The sequence below is a fragment of the Solanum tuberosum genome, unplaced genomic scaffold (genome assembly GCF_000226075.1).
Source record: "Solanum tuberosum cultivar DM 1-3 516 R44 unplaced genomic scaffold, SolTub_3.0 scf00011, whole genome shotgun sequence".
Taxonomy (NCBI): domain Eukaryota; kingdom Viridiplantae; phylum Streptophyta; class Magnoliopsida; order Solanales; family Solanaceae; genus Solanum; species Solanum tuberosum.
The window spans coordinates 683,984-705,921 of NW_006238938.1; the positions used below are offsets into that span (position 1 = coordinate 683,984).

The 21,938-nt window shown below is 36.4% G+C and overlaps 1 protein-coding gene across 1 annotated transcript; it reads left to right on the forward strand.

Moving 5' to 3' along the window:
- Window positions 1-509: 509 nt before the first annotated feature.
- On the forward strand, window positions 510-17,272 carry LOC102587651 (E3 ubiquitin-protein ligase RING1-like). The gene is made up of 2 exons (XM_006339888.2): window positions 510-1,612; window positions 17,018-17,272. The coding sequence occupies exon 1, from the start codon at window positions 683-685 to the stop codon at window positions 1,556-1,558; it is 876 nt and encodes a 291-aa protein (XP_006339950.1). The 5' UTR covers window positions 510-682; the 3' UTR covers window positions 1,559-1,612; window positions 17,018-17,272.
- The last annotated feature ends 4,666 nt before the right edge of the window (window positions 17,273-21,938 follow it).

Below are 21,938 nucleotides of genomic sequence, written 5' to 3' on the forward strand. Positions count from 1 at the left end.
AATCAAAAGATAATTTATCTTTTGTATCTATTTTATCCTTCCTATTAAATATTATTTATCATGTACTCCCTCCGTCCCATTTTATGTGGCACAATTTTCTTTTTGGTCAGTCCCAAAAAGAATGTCACATTTCCTAATATGGTAAGTATTTAAAGGTACAATTCCTCTTTTACCTTGTTGGTCCCACTTAATCTTAAAATAATACTCCAATACATTTATGAGGAGAGAGAAAAGTGAGTCTACTTTTTAAAGGACAATTTAGTAAACATTTCAAAATCTTCATTTATTTCTTAAATTCCGTGCCCGGTCAAATGTTGTCACATAAAATGGGACGGAGAGAGTAACACATTTTTCATCAAATTTACTAAAGTTAAAAAGTAATATAATAATATTATCCCTAGTATTTATTATTTATTAAGAAGTATGACAATTCAAAAGTGAACAAGTAGGATTGGACAAAAGAGTATGGTACACAATGGTTGTCATTTGAATGTTTTGAGAGTTTAGAGAGCAACAGGCCAACAAACCAAAAGAGGGCAACGACCGGTATGGCCCACTGTCTTCTTCTTCTTCCTCCTTCCCGTCCCGTTTCTTCTTCTTGCGATAAAAAACAAACACAAATCGCTTTTGTCTTTTCACATCACAATAATATTCCATCCCTTTTCCCACTTACATACACCAAATGTCCACCACCATCGCAACTCCGCCACAGCGCCACCATACTTTCTGGTGCCACGAATGCGACATGAGCGTCTTCCTCCTTCACCCACCCCCCAATAATCCTCGTTGCCCTCACTGCCATTCCGATTTCCTCGAACATATGGACTCTATTACCCCTACCATTCTTCCCCAATTTCCAAATCACCCTAACCCTACCTCTGACATTGAAACCCCTACCACTTTTACTCCCTCCGACGACAACTTCCTCCTCAATAGTCCTTATCTCCACCGTCTAATTCGCCATCTCACCACCACTAACGACGCTCCCACCCCCAATCCTCACAACAATTCTGCTTCCAGATCAGCTGTGGCGGCACTTGAACTACTTCAAATTACCTCTTCTATGCTTGAGAATGATCCGGTTATTCCTTGTGCGGTTTGCAAAGACCAGTTTTTACTCGACATGCAAGTTAAAATGTTGCCTTGCAAACACATGTATCATTCTGATTGTATTTTACCATGGCTAGAAATGAACAATTCATGTCCAGTTTGTAGGTTCCAGTTACCTACGGAGGAAGATGAGGTTTGCCGTAGACGTCAGAATTTTGTTGCAGCAATGAGGTTGGAAGAGTTTCTGGGCGAGCAAGAGGATTTGTTTGGATTTAGGCGCACACTTAGACGTGTTGCCAGGAGGCATCAGCTCGACAGGGAGGATACAACTAGGGGTGACAGTTTGGAGTTTCTGCTTTCCCCTACTCAGATTGGCCAGACTGGTCAAGGAGATGGGGTTGTTGCGAGGGCTAATAGTGTGGAGACCGTATCAAGTTGGCCGAATTGGCCACCCGAAAGTGGTAGTGAAGATGAAGTAGGTGGGAGTGGTAACACATTTGGTGGTTAATGGGATACGGTTGTCAGGTCTTGAAGTTGGCCTTCTTCTTTAAGCAGTGTTAAGGTATGCTAGATTGTTTTTTGCAGACTTATTACTTATGTGGCTTCACTATGCAATGTTGCTGTAAGTTCTATGTGATATTTTTCTTATAGTAAACTTGATTTATGTGTATTCTCTTTGTTTTCTTATTGGTTATAATTACTATATCTTGCAATCAACCTGCCGTAAATTACTTCTAGCCTATGTGGACAGATGAAGTACTTGCATTTTCTGCTTCTTAATATGGGCATCTTTTGGCCCCATTTGGAGCACATAGGTAAGTGAGACATATTCTTATTATGTTTCAATTGTGCATCAACTCTGCACCTATGGCTGATTATATTTATAGTATTTGAGAATGCAACATTTCTATCCTTTGATAAAGAGGACCTATGAATAATGGAAGCCACAGAAAGTTGGTATATGGGCGATAGCATATAATTTGAAACTAATCTACCAAAGGTGAGAAGCATGGGATGTATAATCAGGAAACCAGAGGAAGTGGTTAAGTACCATTTTTTGTTCAGATAAATTTACCCTCATCCAAGTAGGGGATAGAAATGGATTATAGTTAGGACTGCATGCATTTCAAATTTTCTCTAGGCAACATGTTTTCTTGAAGTAAATACAGGTGCAATAGGGACTTACAGTAGCTATGGGTTGTAGATTCATAAGCTGTTATTTTGTAAGTTGTGGAGGTATCCATTTCCTATTCTCTGAAGTATGTAGAGCTCTTACTTTGTGAGAGCTTGTATTTTGAAATACTAATTCAACCTTAAGTACACTAATAAGTGTTCAAAGTCAAGATAGCTAATGTTGTTAGCGTTAGAATATATTTAGGTTAGTAGTATGATACATTCTTATGTTTGTGTCATAAAAAGGAATTGTGGTAATTAGGGAAGTTTCATTAGTCTAAACTTTCCTTACTCTCTATAGTCTGAAATTTCCTTATATTCATACAGTTAAGCCATTATATAAGAAGCCATGTTATATGTTGTTATCATTTTAATTTAAACAAGAGTTTTCTCTCTTTTTTTTATTGGTAAAAGTATTGAATTAAAGTGCAGCAAACTGCTGCAAAGTATTTACATAGGAAAGCCTCATTACAGAAAGCCTCTACATCATTTGCAATTACCATGTTACACCAATAAAACAGTAGATAAATGCATATGTTCTTAATGCCGATGACAGATTCCTTTCTGCTCTAAAAAATTCTTGTGTTCCTTTGTTTACGGATGATCCATGAGATGGTGACAGACATCATATTCCATATCTTTTTCTTGTCCTTCCCCATCCCTTTTAAGCCCCAAGATTATAGGAGCTAAGTAGTTGTAATAGTCATTAACCAGCTAACCACTCTAATGTTCAGAATGAAATGCCAGAAGATGCTTGATATCCTCATTCTGTCTTCCACATAAAGGACACCTGTTGCAGATCTTGATCCCCTTTTCTGAAGGTTGTTTTTAGTAAGGCATGTGTGCCGCCAATCATGTCAAACAGTCCACCTTTAGGCGTGCTCTGTTTTCCCAGATGGTTTTCCACAGCCAATTAGAAAAGCTACCAGTTTGATTTTTTAATTGCTGGGAACATGTTCTAACTTTTCTGGTTTGTATCAGTGTCTATGATCTGGGAAAAGACCTTAAAGCTTCTATGTGACACTGCTTGTCAAGTCAAACATTTCCATCATGTCATAATCTTACTTTTCATGCCTCTCAGGTGTCCATTCTAGCAGCAATATTATTCTGACCATAATATGGTCTATTAATTCAACTTCGTTTTCAAGAATCACATTCTGCACAACTTCTTTGTTCATTTTGCTTTTTCATGGTATCAGATTTTGGGTATTGATCCCCTCCTATTAATATTTGAATTTTCAATAACTGTTCCGGAAATGTCTTATTCTCTGGTCTGTCATAATGGGTGTATTTCCAGTCATTGTTTGGACTCAATTTTCAATTACTCTTCAAACACCAATTCAAGTTCCCACAAACAGTTGCATCTCTATACTTATTTTGATACCGGAGAATAGGGTCCGTTCTTTGTGGTGCTGTGAAAAGTACCTTTTTTAATGTACGCACCTCCTAAAGCTCATAGCAGATGCTGAGCCTTAGCAGGTAGAATTCTTTTGCATCCTATCCTAGATCTAATCCAAATTCATTTTTTGCGCCTTTACAAGAAAAAAAGAATATTACTTGGGGGTCGTTTGGTAGCTCATTAGACTTATGCAAGTATTAGTAATATATGGATTAGTTATGTGAGAATTTATGTATTATTTTATGCTAGAATTAGTTATGTAGGATTTAGTTATTCATGAATTAGTTATTCTGCCTTCTCTTCGGCATAAAATAATATATAGATTCCCTCATAACTAATACAGTTATGCAGGTTTCTAAATTTGTAAGCCAAAAACCATATTAGTTTTTATATAAATAACTTACCTCTGAACCAACTACCAAACATGGTATTACTTTTGCAGGATTTACTACCTTCACAACTCACCTCTCAACCAGTTATCAAACAACCCCTTAGGGTTTAAAAGATAAACTTTTCATAAAGAGTTACGCTTTCTTCACGAGTATAAATGCACCAAGGGGGTGTTACATTTTCTTAACAAAAATTGCTATCAAAGTCCACGAAACTCAAGGATCTTCTAATCCATTTACATTACTCTGGGCAGTGTTATTAGAAGTCATTGTTTTGTCGCTTGAAGCGATGCAAAGCGAGGGTAATCACTTCATAGGTGAAGGTATGCGCTTCAATCAACTGTGTGCTTCAAACAATGTCTCATGAAGTGATCTAACCATAAAATGGTTATTTCTTTGGGTCTCAGCAATGGCATTATTGAATATTGGATATAATCAGTTATTTTAATTGCAATTGGATTATTATAGTACTAAATTTATATGTGCTTCCATAGGAGCAGGGGTTTTACCCTGTGCGCATCCAAAGGGTAGCAGCTGTGGGTTTTCCTTGTCATAAAAAAAATTAAATTCATATGCGATTTTTTTTTTCAATTGTGCACTTCTCGTTTTTCTCTACCAGTCCTAAGGACCTTATCTCTTGTGCTTTTTACTTTTAAAACATGGGCTCTGTTTACCAAAAAAAAGAAAAAAAAAGGATATTGCTCTTGAAAAGCCGTGTTTTACTCCATGGATTAAAAGTCATGAACTGGTGACCAATTATAATTGAGGATTGCATATAAATTATAATTATGCACTAATTAAAAAAAACTAGATGCGATTTCTAGATACGTTTATAAGTCAAAAGATTAGTCAGGTTTGTGAGAAATATAGGAAAAGAATATTATTGCATTGTTGTTGTGTCTACATTATTACATTGAGACCTTATTTATAGACGCTACAATACAATCCTTTACCAAGTAGGATACTATTTACTATTGCTATTTCTATTTCTATTCATATTCCTATTCGAAATATGATTGTATAGACCTATTTCTATTCAATAGGATTGTATAAACCTATTCCTATTATAATAGGATTGTATAAACTTATTCATGTTCTAACACTCCCCCTCAAGCTAGTGCATAAAGTTCATGTACCTAGCTTGTTACAAATGTAATTAATACGAGGACTGATGAGGGGCTGGGTGAGATTCTTGCAAGATGATCAGTCGACTTCACAAAATTGCCAGTCAATCTCAATGTGCTTGTCTTCTCATTAAATATTGGATTTGATGCATAATGTCAGTCAATCCCAATGAGCTTAATCTTCTCATGTAATACTGAATTTGATGCATAATGCCGATAAAACACATAGTGATAAAATTACAGTGTTGAACTTCCCAAACCAAACTTGCAAAGATTGTTTCAGGGCATAGAGTTTATTATTTTGCGCCCAAACGCACACACAAGTGTACGAAGTTGTGCAAGTAATAAAGTAGCTCTTTTTAAGAGTTGGGTATCGTACCCACACTTAAGATTAGATGTATTCAATTCTTCCAACAATTAAAATTTAGAACAAGTGTTATCAAGAAAAGTGCTATGGGATTTTGACTGATTTATTTATCTAATTATTGAAGTAAACTACTACAATTTGATTTCAATTGGATTTCAAACAATGACTTGAGGAATTTCAGGGCTGCAGCCTGTTATGGATTCATGCAAATTATCTCATTTAATGGATGTCAATCGATTATTGAATCACTGATTTCAGAGTTAAATGTATGATCATGGTGTCTCGATCTCTAATCGCCTACGGTAATTGGCAGCCTAACTACATCGTTGAGTGGGGATAGACTGAACCAATTATTGTGCATTACGATTTTGTCCTGTCTATTAACCAAGCAAGGTTTCTAGGTATTTCCTTATCCTAGATACAAATCAACCCTAAACCTAGAGAAGATCATGTTCCTTTTGCCCCACGTTCTATCCTCTTATTCCTCTCCCGTGTTCAATTCGGACAATACATTTCTTTCAATGGTGGTCAGTCAAAAAATACTCAAGTAAGAACAAAAGAGAGATTCATATGATAATCATAATAAATCCTTTAAAATCAATAAAATACAATCATCCTGTAGCCACAACCCTAGAACTAGGGAATTTAGCTACTCATAATATGATTCTCAATTTCGCAATGTTCAATTAACATAAAAGAGATTGAATGGAGTAACATTTAGGAATAAACCCTAAAAATAGATGAAACATCTCCCAAAGTCGTCGTTCTTCCAAACCCAAAAAAAGGACAATTAATATAATAAAATCCGAGTCTAATTATAATTTAGGATAAACGACAAAAAACTGGAGCTTGTCTCCGCGCGGAGGCGCCTTTTAGTTTCAGCTTCAAATGACAATGTGGGAAAAATAAATATTTCTCTCTCCACGATGTGGAGAAGGTGCATGCCTCATCTTTCACTTCATAATGGCTTCCACTTCTATTTGGCACCTTCTTACTAATGCTGTCACGCTTGGAGCCACTCTTCACTTCATGATTTCCACTCTTTTGCTTGTTTTCTCCTTGTTTCCCAACCTACAATCACTAATCACAATGGTTAGTCCAAATGAAATATATGACTTAAATCCTACCCAATAACCGAAATTTGTCCTTGAAAAGGGATTAGACAGGGAGACCCACTCTCTCCATTCTTATTTATCCTTGCCATGGAAGGTCTCAGCAAGATGTTAGCAAAGGCAAAGCAAATGCAATGGATTGAAGGATTCAGGGTGGGCAACAACGAAGATAATTCAATCTCTGTGACTCACTTGCTCTACGCGGATGATACTCTTACTTTTTGTGGGACAGGGAAGTCTGAGGTGCGATATCTCAACCTAACACTACTCTTATTTGAAGCAATCTCCGGGCTACATATTAATATGCAGAAGAGTAAGATCTACCAAGTAAATGAGGTCCCTAAATTGGAAGAAGGCATCATGGATTGTAGCATTGACACATTTCCAACAAAATACCTAGGTCTCCCTTTGGGAGCAAAGTTCAAAGATGCAGGAGTTTGGAATGAAGTTATCGAGAAAATGGAGAGAAGGTTGGCAACTTGGAAGATGCAATATCTCTCAATGGGAGGCAGGTTGACTCTTATCAACAGTGTACTTGACAGTATCCCCACATATATTATGTCAATGCTCCCAATACCATCCAAGGTACAAAATCAAATTGACAAAATCAGAAGATCTTTTTTGTGGAAGGGGGAGCTATGAGGGCCATAAGTTCCATCTTGTGAACTGGGAAAATGTAAATATGCCAAAGCAGCACGGAGGTTTGGGAATCAGAGATTTAAAGAAGCACAACAAGAGTCTGTTAATGAAATGGTGGTGGAGATATGCTCAAGAACCAACATGTATCTGGAAAAGAGGTAGTGAAATGCCAAATATGGGAGGCAAGACAAATGGAACACCAAGCAAGAACAATGATCCTTATGGAGTTGGACCTTGGAAGTACATTAACCAGCTAAGGGAGGAGTTCTTCCAAGAGGTGTCCTTCAGGATTGGAAATGGGAACTCAGTTAAATTTTGGAAAGACAGGTGGCTTAACAATCAACCTTTCAATGTTTCCCACCCTGCTGTTTACAGGATAGCCTTTGACACAGACTCTTCAGTGGCTCAAAACAGAGAAGGTGGAATATGGGCACCACGCTTTAGAAGGAATTTTCAAGACTGGGAGCTTAATGAGCTCTTTGATTTTTTAAGAATTCTAGAAGGAACCTCAATGACCCCGCACTTGCCTGATAGCTTAAAATGGGGCAACTCTGAAAAAGGAATATACACAGTGAAGGAAGGATACCATAAGTTGTGCTCTTCAAATGCCATGATAGACCAGTGGCCATGGAAACTGATCTGGAAGACTAGACTACCCCCTAAAATCAAGTGTTTCACCTGGACTACCCTCAAGAATGCTATCCTAACCCTGGACAATCTAAATAGGAGGAAACTTCAGCTAGTAAACAGATGTTTCATGTGCCTCAATAGCCTGGAATCAGTGAATCATTTGTTTCTGCACTGTCCAGTGGCAACAGCTCTTTGGAATATGTTTATTTCAATTGCTGGTATCAATTGGATTCTCCTGCAAAGTATCAAAGAAGTAATTGGAAGTTGGAGTCTTAGAGAAGTTGATAGCCCCATCAAGAAGACTTGGCAGATGATTCCATCATGTATTTTTTGGTGTATTTGGAAGGAAAGGAATCTCAGATGTTTGATGGTATCTCAACTCCAATTAGTAGTTTGAAATCCTTTTGCGTTATTAGTCTCTTCTAATGGAGCAACTTATCCCCTGTAATTGATATATTACCCCTCTTAGATTTCATTAGCTCCCTCAATATGGCTTAGCAACCATCCTTTTGCTTGTGGTTAACTCCCTGATTAAATAGGTGATTTTGTTCTCAGGAGTTGACCATATTTTTGTGTATGTAATTTGCATCTTCTTGATGCCTTTCTAATACAACATCTTACTTCATCAAAAAAGTTTGTCCTTGAACATAGCTAAAATGAGGGTGTTATTTGGCTCCTAGGCATATAAATACACCTAAGATCAACTTACATGATCGACATACAAGGCTACTAAACTCCCCCTAAGCAACAAAGTGCTCAAAATCTAGTATAAAGTATATGGATCGTGTTGGAATCAATAGATGAGTCGATATTAAACAAGAAAGTCACCAAAAAAATTGTCAGAACATGCTCATACGCTGGAGTATTAGATTTGATGGCTGAAAGTGGTCATAATCTAAGAAATAAAATTATATGGGTAGGGTCGGAATGATGGCATGACCAAATTAGAAAATAGAAATTATATAGGAAAGGTCGAATTGATGGCAAAACCCTATTGGAAAAGAAAAATAATATGGGTAGAGTCAGAATGATGGAACGACCCTAGTGAAAAAGAGAAATTATATGGATAGGGTCGGAATGATGGCACAACCCTACGCAAATCAGATTTGAGGAGTCACCAGAAAGACGAATGGAACTATGCAAATCAAATCTGAGGAGTCACCGTAAAGACACGATGTTATGCAACTCAGATATGAGAAAGTAGTTCGGAGAAATCCATGGTACTACGCAAATTAAATACGAAAAGTAGTTCGGAGAGATACACGGTGCTACGCAAATCAGATTTGCACGGTGTTACACAAATTAAATATGAAAAAGTAGTCACCAGAAACATGGCACGATGCTACACAAATACCGACAGATATGGGGTTGACACAAAACAGGTTTGGAGAGATACACGGTGCTACGCAAATCAGATTTGCACGGTGTTACACAAATTAAATATGAAAAAGTAGTCACCGGAAAGATGGCACGGTGCTACGCAAATCAGATATAAGAAAGTAGTCACCGGAATGATGGCACGGTGCCTACATAAATCATATATAAGAAAGTAGTCACTGGAATGATGGCACGGTGCTACACAAACAATGACAGATACATGGTTGACACAAAACAACCCTAGAAAGTCATCGGAAATTGACGCACGGTGACCTCTCTGACTAAGTTTTCTTCCCCTGAATATGGGGTTCATGCATATATCATTGGCCCTACTTTTGCTAACATAATTATTGGCCAGATGGGTGGCATATATGGGTAATAGCCACCCGTCGACAATGAAAGCTCTTTGATTATTTATCAAGATCGTAGAGGCTTTGATACAATGTGAGAAATATTGGAAAAGAATATTATTGAATTGTTGTTGTGTCTACATTATTACATTGAGACCTTATTTATAGACACTACACTACAATCCTTTTCTATTCCTATTTCTATTCTAAATAGGATTGTATAAATCTATTCTTATTCTAATAGAATTGTATAAACCTATTCCTATTCTAACACTCCCCCTCAAGCTAGTGCATACAATTCATGTACCTAGCTTGTTACAAATGTAAAAGCTCTTTGATTATTTATCAAGATCGTAGAGGCTTTGATACAATGTGAGAAATATTGGAAAAGAATATTATTGAATTGTTGTTGTGTCTACATTATTACATTGAGACCTTATTTATAGACACTACACTACAATCCTTTTCTATTCCTATTTCTATTCTAAATAGGATTGTATAAATCTATTCTTATTCTAATAGAATTGTATAAACCTATTCCTATTCTAATAGGATTGTATAAACCTATTCATGTTCTAACAAGGTTCATAGCAACTTTCTTGCTACTACTTTGGATACTCTATAATGCATTTCATCCTAGGAAAGCTTAATTAAGTGGGACAACGTCAAATATTCTGGAGTAGTCATTAAAATACAACAATCAGTCAATCATTCAACTAGGTTTCAATTTTGAGATTAGTTGGTCACTATATTAATCCTTTACATTTCTGCCCTGTATTTATAGGATTCATTCTATTTAGACTACCTTTACTGTGACTGTCCACGTGCCAGAAACCTCCTCTGTTTATTTTTTTGAAGTTTCTGGAACCCTCCTTTTTTGCCCACTTGGGATCGGCTATGCTTTACAAAGCTCATAAATTGATATTTAATTTCAATCTCTGATGTTAGACGATGAAATTTAAAGACACTAGAAAAAGAATTCCGTCTTCAACATTGAGCATCCCTTGAAATTTCTTTCACTGGATATTCATATGAAAAGCTTCATCATCCTTTACTTGGAGAAAACTTAGCTACAGGTTTCTCATGTCTCAGAAGATGCTAATTCAAAGGTCATAAGTAAACTTCTTGGCTTCAAGCCAAAAACTTACAATTGGAGGAAGTTTCTTCTCTGTGTTTGACACACTTATAAGAAAATTATCCAGGTCAGTGTGCTTCATATCATTGACATTCCTAGGGATGACATATTTGATTTTATTAATATTTAAGCATTCAAAAACTCTTGGTGGATCCTAAGTAAGAACAATATCAAATAAACACCTCTACTTCAGTTTACACTATTATGAATTATGATATTTTATTTTCTTCTTGTGTCAGAAACCTATCAATTCAATTATGAAATGTTTTTTTAACCAATAATCATCTTTCTGTGGTGTCTTGCTAAGAAGATAGTCAAAGAAGGTACATAAACCGACCAGATACCTTAGGGGTCTGGCAATTGAATTTTCTAAAATCTGTTTTCTGTTTGCTGTATCAATCTATCAGATTCTCCCTCCACAAAAGCTTGCCTAAGTCGTCAATGGTAGTCAAGCTGGCAATTTTTTTGTGTTTATATATGTGCCCGTTTGACCATGGATAGTTTTCACTTTTTCCGGAATATTATTCTGGCCAAAAACTACTTGGACATAGAATTGTTATAATTTTCCTGAATTCATCTTCAAGTTGAATTCCAGAATTCAAAATACTCCAAAAAGTTGTTTTCCCAATTTTAACGTCAACTCACTCACAAAATGTCAAAAACAACTCCAACTAGTATTCATGTCCAAACACAATTCCAATTTCCAAATATCATAACTTGAAAACAAATACTACTTTTTTCCAAATTTCACAATTCTTATGCCCATATGGCTTCTTATGTATTTCTCCATCCCCAACTTGTTTGGAAGTGCGGCGTAGTAGTTGTTATTATATCCAAGTATTTCTCCTTGTCACATAGTTTGCTGAAAATAACTTGTGGGGTAAATAGTTGTCATTGTATCCAAGTGTTTCTCCATCCTCTACTCAGAAAAAACCCAACACATATTCCTCCGATTCCTTATGAAAGATACAAAAGTTCTCGATTCCTTATAAAAGATACAAAAGCTTAACTCTGAAAGAAGCACTTCATGAAGTCACTCCATAAGATCCTTATTACCTTTTTTTGATTCCAAATCAAAGATTAACTTCATCATTAATTTCACCTATACTTCATTTCCTTATTCTTTAAGAAGAAAACCTATGGGGAGGGCTGTTTAGCAGTAGGAACTCGAATTTTGTGTAGAAAATTCAAAAAGAAACATTTTATAACTCTTTTGTTTAAAAAGAACCCTTCGGGGTGGCCCAGTGGTTTGGGCTTGGGACTTCCATGTTGGAGGTCTCAAGTTCGAAACCCCTTGCCAGCGAAAGCAAGGGGTTTGCCTTCTGGGTTGAGCTCGTCGCATCGGTTTTGCCTAGTGCGGGTTACCTCTCCTATGTGGTTTGCGAGCTATTGCATAGGAGCGGGGGTTTTACCCTGTGCGCACCCAAAGGGTAGCGGCTGCGGGTTTCCCTTGTCATAAAAAAAAAAGTTTTAAAAAGAAAGTATAAATCCAATTTCAAAAATTCGGAAGTGGAATTTGTGTTTGTGGAAATTATGAAGTAGTCAAATATGAATTGAAGACACTAAATTTTGTGCACAATGTGGACTCAAATGTGTTGATTCTCATTTTGATCGAACCTGTCAAGCCCCAAAATGGGAAGATACGTGGGACGACACCCGATGCCTGCCATGGCACCGAGCGAACCGAGTTAGTGTAGTGACTACCCACCTCATATCCGTATACCACAATTCAATTAATTAACTTCATATACCATGTTTGTCATGCTCCAAAATGGGAGGAAGTGTGACATGGCACCCGTATGCCTGCAACTTGCACCGAGCGAACATATTTAGTGTAGTGACTACCCACTTCATACCAATATACCACAATTTAATTAATTAACCTCAATATTATGTAGTGATTCTAAGTGAATAATATCAAATCAACATGCTCGTTTACCAAGTCAAAATAAAAATGTTATATGCAAACACAAACAGGAACCCATAACCCAAAATAAAAGTTCATCTATAAAGCCTCAATAAAATTACGAATGAATAGTTCGTCCTTTACAAAATGAAAATATAACAATGTGAATCCCACGACAACACGATCTTAAATGTGGGATCACCAAAAGTATGAAACTGCAAGAATCCTAACCCCTATACAGTCCACCTTGCACCTGATTGTCGGCTAGACCTTACACCATTTAAACAAATGATGCATGTGTATTAGCATACTTAGATATGCAAAACTGTTGCCTTCTCCAAAAAAAGAAGAATACTTGGATATGCATCATAGCCACCACCAGTGATAGGGCAAGAGTTATACATATATATAAAAAGATGAGAGATGGATTATATACACAATTTAATTCATCAAAGCATATAACATGAACACTATTTATAAATACATGAGAGGTAAACCAAATCAAAATTTTGATTTATCAAAGCATGGAAGAAGCACCAATCATGTAAACCCTAATTAGATCTTTCTGAAGCTCATCAAGTGTCATATTATTCCACGATTTCAATGTCCATATCTCAAGTCTCGTATCCATATGCATGTATATGCTCAGGATGCTATTTGTGAGGCTCGATGTACTTGCCCCACCACAAAAGCTATGGAACACCGGGATATAAAATCCACGGGCCTGGTCATCCCTTCAACTAGATAACCAAAGCTACTCTAGGGTGTAGAACCCATGGGTCCCTTTGATCGAATGAGCAATAGTACACCGGGGTGTTGAACCCACGAGTGTGGTCATCCCCTCGATCACATGAGGAAATCAATATCAAAGATTTGTAAAAATATTGTTACTTTCATTTTCTCAAGCCACTGCCTTCTGCCGAATCCCTTTACTAAATCAAGTTTACAGTTTCACTTGACAATGCAAATTAAGAGTGATTCCAACAAGTCCATCAAAAGTATGCTATGGATTGTAATCAACTAGTAACAAAAAGTCAAGTACATAATAAAGTACTGCGTAATAACTCCAAGAATCATTTAAAAAGCTTTAAATGATTTTATAACTTCCAAACTTGGATGTCTAAGCATATTATAAATCTTAATCCTAACTATGGAGTATACCATGCTAACTTGTCCCGCATGTGCATGAGATCTCCTTGACATTATCATTAAAGTAATGAAGTTGTTTTTGAAAACAAACAATTAGCTAGGAGCTCAGCATACCTCAAAGTCGCTTTAATTAAGCTAAAAGTCAGTCCAACTGTTTCAAATAACTCCAACAACTTCAATCTACATAATCAAACACATAACTATTGACGTCTTGCAACTATATCAATTTAGTCAACTAATATTTCACACTTGATCTGAATTTTCGAAAATTCCATATTCATTCATTGTAGACGGTGTTTGATTAATCACCTTAAATAATTTCAACAATGTGTTAATACATTCATTCAAGCCATATACGTCGACTATTTACAACCCATAGGCACTATTCATCATCTCGTTCACCATTTTCACAACTTTCATTAATATCGAGTTAGAGTTTTTCTCTTATGGTCTGAGTTGTGCGGACTCTTCACTTTTGATAATGCACTCGTATTGGATTCTCTAAAAATATACTCCCTCCGTTTCGAAAAGAGTGGCCTAGTTTGACTTGACACGGAGTTTTAGAAAAGAAAGAAAACCTTTGAATCTTGTGGTCCTAAATTAAAGTTATGTCAAATGTACTAAATTGCCCTTTAATCTTGTGGCCTTAAACATGTCACGTGGAAAACTGAAATTAAAATGTTATCAAAAAAGGAAAGAGGTCATTCTTTTTGAAATTGACTAAAAAGGAAAGGAGGCCATTCTTTTTTGAAATAGAGGGAGTACTACTTTTGGAGAATCCGACACGCACCCGTTGACATTTAAGTTACCCGAACAATAACCCAACTCAAAGAATATCTTTCACAACCATAAATACTAATAAATAACTCACACTTATTGTTCAAAGAGTGTAGAAATTACCTTCTTGAAGAAAACCCAAAATTTCAACTTTCGGGATTTATCAAAGATCCTTGTTGTTCTTGATATAATCTAGTCAATCCAAAAGTGTAATGGCATTAATACAAATGTTAACTCCAACCAACACAAAATATAGGACCAAACTTACCTTGGTGGCATTGAAATGAATTCTTGGACAACAACCAAGGACTACTGCTAGACATGAGAGTTGCGGGTTTGGTTGCTCATTGCAAGGATGAAAAGACTTTTCTTTTAATGCCAATAGTTACTCCCTTTGTCCTGGACCCACATAGTGGGAAAAGTTTAAATTCCCATTTTTTGTGCCATGGAATATCATAGCATAGGATTTTAATACTTGCTCTTTAGCTGCTATATATATTCACAGCAGCTGCAATAGCGGCAGCTGCTTCTATTTCATTCCTTTTCCTCTTTTGTTTTATAGATTTCATCATCCACTTTAAACATACAAAATTTTACACTCTTCATGCACTTCCGAACCATGTTATATAAGTATTAACATGTTCGAATAATATTTTCCTTATTCCGTCGTCGTTGTTGATACAAAAACAAATATTTCCTAGAATTGTAGGCAATGTCTCGTTACAGATTCATTGACTGGAATCCTAGAAATTTGGCTAAAATAAACTGCGGAGGAGGTTACACCAGCTTGAGGGTTGTCGTAACAGTTTTTTAGGACACAATTTCCTGTTACTAGGAGTCTAGGATTTCTTAGTTGCATATGCATTCTTAGCAGGAATTTCGTCTGTAATGCCAAAATAAATTATGGGTTGAAGTGTCCCATTCCCATATTTATTTAGCAAAAACAGAAAGAATAAACCAGCCAGGTTGTGCAAGTCAATAAGATTCTGTAAGATTTTCCTTTCGAGGGTAGTTTGTGATGGGTATGGCATGAGATTTTTATCCCCAAACAGGAGATTTGATTTCTCTCCATAGTTGTCGAAAAGTTAAATCTCTAAAAGTTTGCTGAGCTAGATTCCTAGGCGTGCAAGCTTCCCAGATTAACCAAGTTAATCTATTTCACCAGAAGGATACCTAATCTGAAAAACAAATGAGAAACTTGAATACAGTTCTTTTCCTTGAGTGGCTACGGGAGTTTGTGCATGTAACTTTGTTGTTTGGCAGGGTAGAGTTCAACAGGTTTGCTTCTTCGCAGTGGTTTCTCATAGGCAAGCACAGTTCAGTATCCTTGTTAGTGTCTTTGCCATTCTTTTTCCTCCTACAGAAAAAACTAGCATTGCTCCTTTTACTCGGTTCCTTCTTGCAAACCATCATGAGCACCTTTTCTGATCAGTTGGTTAAATGATGTCATCACATTGGATCTAAGGAAGCTAAATTATCCGCGACTGAATAGCTGTCTCTACTGGGGTTTACTCCTTAAGAGTCTCGGAAGGAGCATTCTGCCTAGGTTGAGGACTGGTTGGGGGAGTGAGGTGATAGTTGTCAGTCTCGTCACATCCTTCCAAAATTTGGATTATTCCATATTACAACAGTTTTCTTGAGTTATCTCTGATGTATTCGCAATGTCTTTACTCTCTCAGTCTCTTTCTTTGGCGTTTTTGTTCACGGATTGCATGGATCAGTCAGGTCAAAATTAAAAAATTCCTCTTGACAATTCAATCGAGCATACTGGCCAGACATTGTTAATGTTGGATCCAAAACAGAATTGGCATCTGGGGACATTTAAATTATCTTTTCATTTTTTCTGGTCATAATTATATAATACCAAGTTTGGGCTTGGTTAGGACGATTGAATTGCACTTCACTTCTAGGCCTGTATTAGGTTTGAGACATCAGTTTCTGCATACTGCAGCAGCTGTAATGACTCAGACAAGTAACACGTGAAACTTATGTAGGTAAGTTGCAAACTTTTGACTTCTTTCCAACGATATCCTTGAAGGTGATACATATTTATTCAGTGATTGGTGGATTTTAAAGAAAAATAGTATCTTACTGTTTTTTTATTGCCTAAAGGTATAAAGGATAGAATAATAAAATCAAAGCGAATATTACGTATTAGTATTATTATGCATTAATTGCGTGTATATATCAGATGATCCTTTGAAGGGTTAGATCTTTTAGACTTTTGCCTGTGTTACCTTCTGTAAGATCATGGTAGGACGGGATTTTATGGGCTACTAGTGGGACTTTGGAAAATCAAATATGGAAGTCTTTGTTGGGTCTGTTTATTTTGATCTTTTAAGTGACATTTTGTTTGAGCTGAAACGCATACCCGAGATTTCTGCATCACTGATGCACTGATTTTGTTGATTTTGATTCCTTTTTATATTTTGTTTTGCAGGTACTGTATAGTTGTTACTACTAATTAGGAACATCCAACAGAATAATTTTGACATAAATCTTCTGGAGAATTGTAAATCATGATGCATAACCACGCTTCTGCCAATAATCAAACAAGCAAGTGTTAAAATCCTGTAACTTTTGTTATGGCAATTGCATGTGTTGCTTGTCAAAATAGTAGTCTATTGTGATACCTGTACAAGCAATAATAACATTCTCAAATTTTGGTTGAAGCTGGATATTGTCTATTTGTGTACGTTTCTGCTCATTTATGCTGACTTGCTTTTGTACAAAAAGATAGTACTCTCGTCGGGTGTGTTTGGTATGGAGAAAATATTTTCCAATTTTCTCATGTTTAGTTGACATAAATGTTTGGAAAATATTTTCCAAATCAACTCATTTTTCTCAAATTTAAGGAAAATGACTTCTCTTCCAAAATTTAGTAAAACATTTTCCAAAACTCTACTTCATTATTTATTTATTTTCTTAGCCTACCCGTTCCCGACCCTCTCTATTCAAAAATAAAATTAATTTTTTTAATTTTCTTATTATTTAAATTTCAAATATATTTTTATCCCTACCACCAAACCACACACCCCCCCCCCCCCAAAAAAAAAATTGTTTTTGAGAAATATCTCAAATTTAATTTTTTTCATTTTTTACGTCACACCCACTTTTGTAACCTAGGTCACCCCGGTCAAATTCTTTTTTTTTTTTTTTAAGAAAAACACTGATTTTGAAAAATATTTCAAATTTTAAAAAATTTCTTTTTTTATGCCACCCCCACCCGTACCCACCCCCCACCAAGGCCATCCCAGTCAATTTTTTTTAAAATAGTTTCTGGAAAATATGCCACCCCCACCTCACCAAAGCCATTCCTTTCAAAAAAAAATTTTAAAAAATGTTTTCGAAAAATATTTCAAATTTAATTTTTTTTCATTTTTACGCCACCGACTACGCCTACCTCTACCCCACCACCCCTATCCCTACCCCTTCCCCCGCCACCCCCTACGTCTATTATCCCACTCTTCAACACAACCTGAAACAAATCTATACCAATAAAAGATATAACAAGAGTAGTATCAGTTCACCACACGTACTGAGTAGACATCATAGACCAACCTGGACTGTTCAAATAGAACATCACAAAAATCAACAGGAACAACTCCACAATTAAGTCATAACATTATATGACAATTAATACTTCTCTATATTCCCTATTCCTCCCCCACCTTATTCATTCACATAAAATTATAAATTAGTTATTTAATTTCCTTAATATACTCTCTAACCTTATTCCTAATATTCATCTCATACGCATGCAAACTAACCAGACATTATTGCAAGATTAAGTTTAGCCTTATTATTATCATCCATTCCCTCCACTCAACCTCTTAGTAGGGATGGAAATGGGGCAGGGTGGAGCAGGGACGGGGCGGGTTTTATCTCCACCCGCCCCGCTCCACTTAAGCACTTTCACCCTCATCCACCCTTCCCACATCTACTCAGCTTCCACCCGCTCTGCCCCGCGCTGCTTAAGTTTCTTTTTATTATTTTCACCAAAGTTATAATCTAATTTTAAATTTTTAATAAGTTCAATCCTACTAAAAAAAATAGATTTTGAAATAAAACACACTGTACCCATAACAATATTAAATAATGTAATTTTCTCAGATCATTAACACTATTCGTTTCGTTTATGTGATACAGTTGAAATTTTGAGAGTCAATAATATATTATTTTTGGGTTTGATCGAAATTTCTTTATAATTTTTTTAAGTTGTTAATTATTGTAATATATAGTACTCCATATTATGCATTTTCCAAATCCATACATTTTTATTTCAAAAGATGAGTAAATAAAATTCCATAAGATGGATATGTTCCCTTTACAGATGCAAGGACTATGTGTAACACCCCGGATCCAAAAGAGGATAAGATAGCAATTTTTAGAAGTTGCAGGTGCCAACTGAAGGTTGTCAAGCACGGCCCGTGGTTGGTCACTCCCAACTTTGACTCAGAGGTCCAGAACCACGGCCGAACCCACATACCGTCGGTTGGTCCACAGTCCATGGTTGGGGGCTCGTGGTCCAGACCCCAGAATCCAGCTTTTTGACCATGGACGACGGCCATGCAGGATGGACCTTCAGTCTGTCCACGGTCCGTCAGCAGGGGTTCGTAGGTCGTGCCAGGCAGTTAAGTTTTAGGGGTAGTTGGGTATTTTCCTAATTATTTTATCCCTATACTACGTCATTTTATCCTTCACTAAGACCCCTATGTACGTGATTCCAACCCCCAAATTAGTTCATTCACTTCATTCTCTTCAAATTCACCAAAAAGAAGAACTCTCAAATATTTCTCTCTCTAGAAAGCTTGATGAAGAAGATTCAACATAGGGTTTCAAGTCAAGTCTCAATTCCTCCATTGAAGATAAGCAATTGGATTTGAGGTATGATGGTTTTCATCCATGGATTCCTTCCGTTCATGGAGTTTCCAAATCCTCCTATTTTCAAAGTTAGAAATCCCCAATTGAGTTAGGATTTTCTTCAATTGTCATGGATTCTCTTGATTATTGATTTAAATGATTGAATTATGATCTCTTATGGCTGAATTGATGTATCTCATATGTGTTCAAAGGTTTTAAATGATGTTAGCTTGCATTGATCATGTTTTATGACTTATAATTTCTAACCCTTTTTATATCATGTTTTAGCATGGTCAATTGCATGTCATGAAATGTCCTCTTTTAGCATGATTTAAATATTTTATGCATAGCTATCATACTTGGTACATTGTTTTGTACTAACACATACTCTTGTCTAAATTTTCCCAAATGTAGGGTCCGAAAGTCAGGTTCTCTCAGTTTCGGGCTAGTGGTTGATTGCAAGGTTCCCGAGCTTTGGTGAGTCCTCATGCTTCAAGGACTGATTCTATTGTTTCAGTTTTCTTTCGTATTTCCAGTTTTGTACATGATGTATGGGCTAGGCCCAATTTCATTCTATTGTACTAGATGGTTAATGAGACAAGTGTTTTAGACTTCCGCTTTACTTTTATAAAATTTGGACTTGAAATGTTGTATTTACTTCTTTGGTTCTATTCCTTATGTTATGAATGCTAAGTGGCTTGTATGGGCTCTCTCGGGGTCCTATACGCATGTTACATCTAGGGATACCCCTGAGTCGTGACACTATGTGAAATATATAAATAAATATCTTTTTGCAACAATAAAAAGAAATTCCATAAAAAAAGTTTCAGTGTTTTACTTAAAAGCAAAAGAGACAGAACTGTGGAGGAAAAGAACGAAGAAAAAGAAATTAGACATTCCTATCCCGCACAGCACCCGCCCGTATAAAATTAAAAATTTTAAATTTCAACCCGCCCCGCCCCACTCTACATTGCATATATCTAAATTCGCCCCGCCCCGCCTCACATGTGTATAAACCTGCACCGCCCCACCCGCACCGCGCCATTGTCATCCCTACCTCTTAGCATTATTAGTGGTTATACAATAAATTAAACATCAAAAGCACTTTCTACTCATTATTAAACCTCCCTCATAGTTGTTGTAGCTAACCTACAGACTTTTCAAATATAAGGTAGTTCATTCACACTTTGCATAAGAGGAATTGATTTGCAAGAAGCGTACACTACTCTTTTAACATCACTAGACCTTAACTAGCATGTAGAATTATGTCACTGAATAATGTCCATAAAACAATACAAGTCATTAGTATAAATCATCACATGCTTTTCAAATGCATCAAATCAATTCAACACACTTGTCAAAATACGTCAAGTCTATTCAATACACTTGTCAAAATGCAACAAATCAATTCAGCATACTTGTAAAAACAAAATAAGTCAAATGGAAATTATATCCATCTTGTCCTTGTAGTTGCATAATCACTGCACCTGTTAGGAATCATTAACACACCTCTCTAAATTAAATCATAAGTCTAACTCTCACTTGTACACACATGCTAAAGGGTCTTAATCTTGCCTATCGAGTCATGACCGGCAGGGGACCCCCTAGGTGTCCATGAACTGTACCGGCATGGTACCGAATATCATACAAATCGCTCATTCATAAGTTCATATGAAACACAAGCCACTTATCATCCAAATAACACTTATATACTCACTATATCAACATATTTCAATATGCTAACTTCTTCAATTAGGTCTGCAGGCAACACACCAAGCATAGCGTAACCACAAGATTATCATTCATAACATAGATAAGGTCTGAGTCTCAGGCTTTAAACCATGAATCACCATGTTGGGCCCATCAATCAATTTACTATATGTAAAGACTCTTCGTAGAAGTCAAGTAATAAAAATACAACTTTGTGATGAATGCAACCATGAGACCCAATGACTTATGGTTCCTTTCACGAGCTGTACTTTTGGATCGTACAAAGTGGTATATGAGGCTTGATATTTTCCAACTTTCAGGACTTCTGACCACGAGCCTAACCATGACTCGTACATCAATCCACAGATTGTAAAACTAACTCGTAAACACTGAACCAACATTCTGAAATCCTAAGTGTTAACCACGACTCCCTTCCATCAATCATGCAACCAACTATGGCCTTTACATTCCCTCCGTAAACATAAAAAATCAGGAGACACCAACAGTTTTCTGCAACTCTCCAACTTCAACTACGCTAAACACTTTCAAGGTATTAAAATTATCCCTCTAAATCTTCATCGTATGAGTCCCTAAGGTTGAAATCTAATGAGTCTTCATTGGAAGAGTTCTTAAGTTCGGCTATCATTTTCTTGATGCTGTCAATTCTTGTTCCATTTTTTCCATTTTCTTCTCAAGCTTAGCAATTTATCCTGCTATGAGTCGACTTCTTCACAATCCAACTCACCTTCAACCAGTTCAATCACAGTTGTTTGATCAACCATATCGTC

What these genes read in the sequence shown, in the direction of transcription:
- LOC102587651 (XM_006339888.2), top strand. Translation starts at nt 683, where the DNA reads ATGTCCACCACCATCGCAACTCCGCCACAGCGCCACCATACTTTCTGG.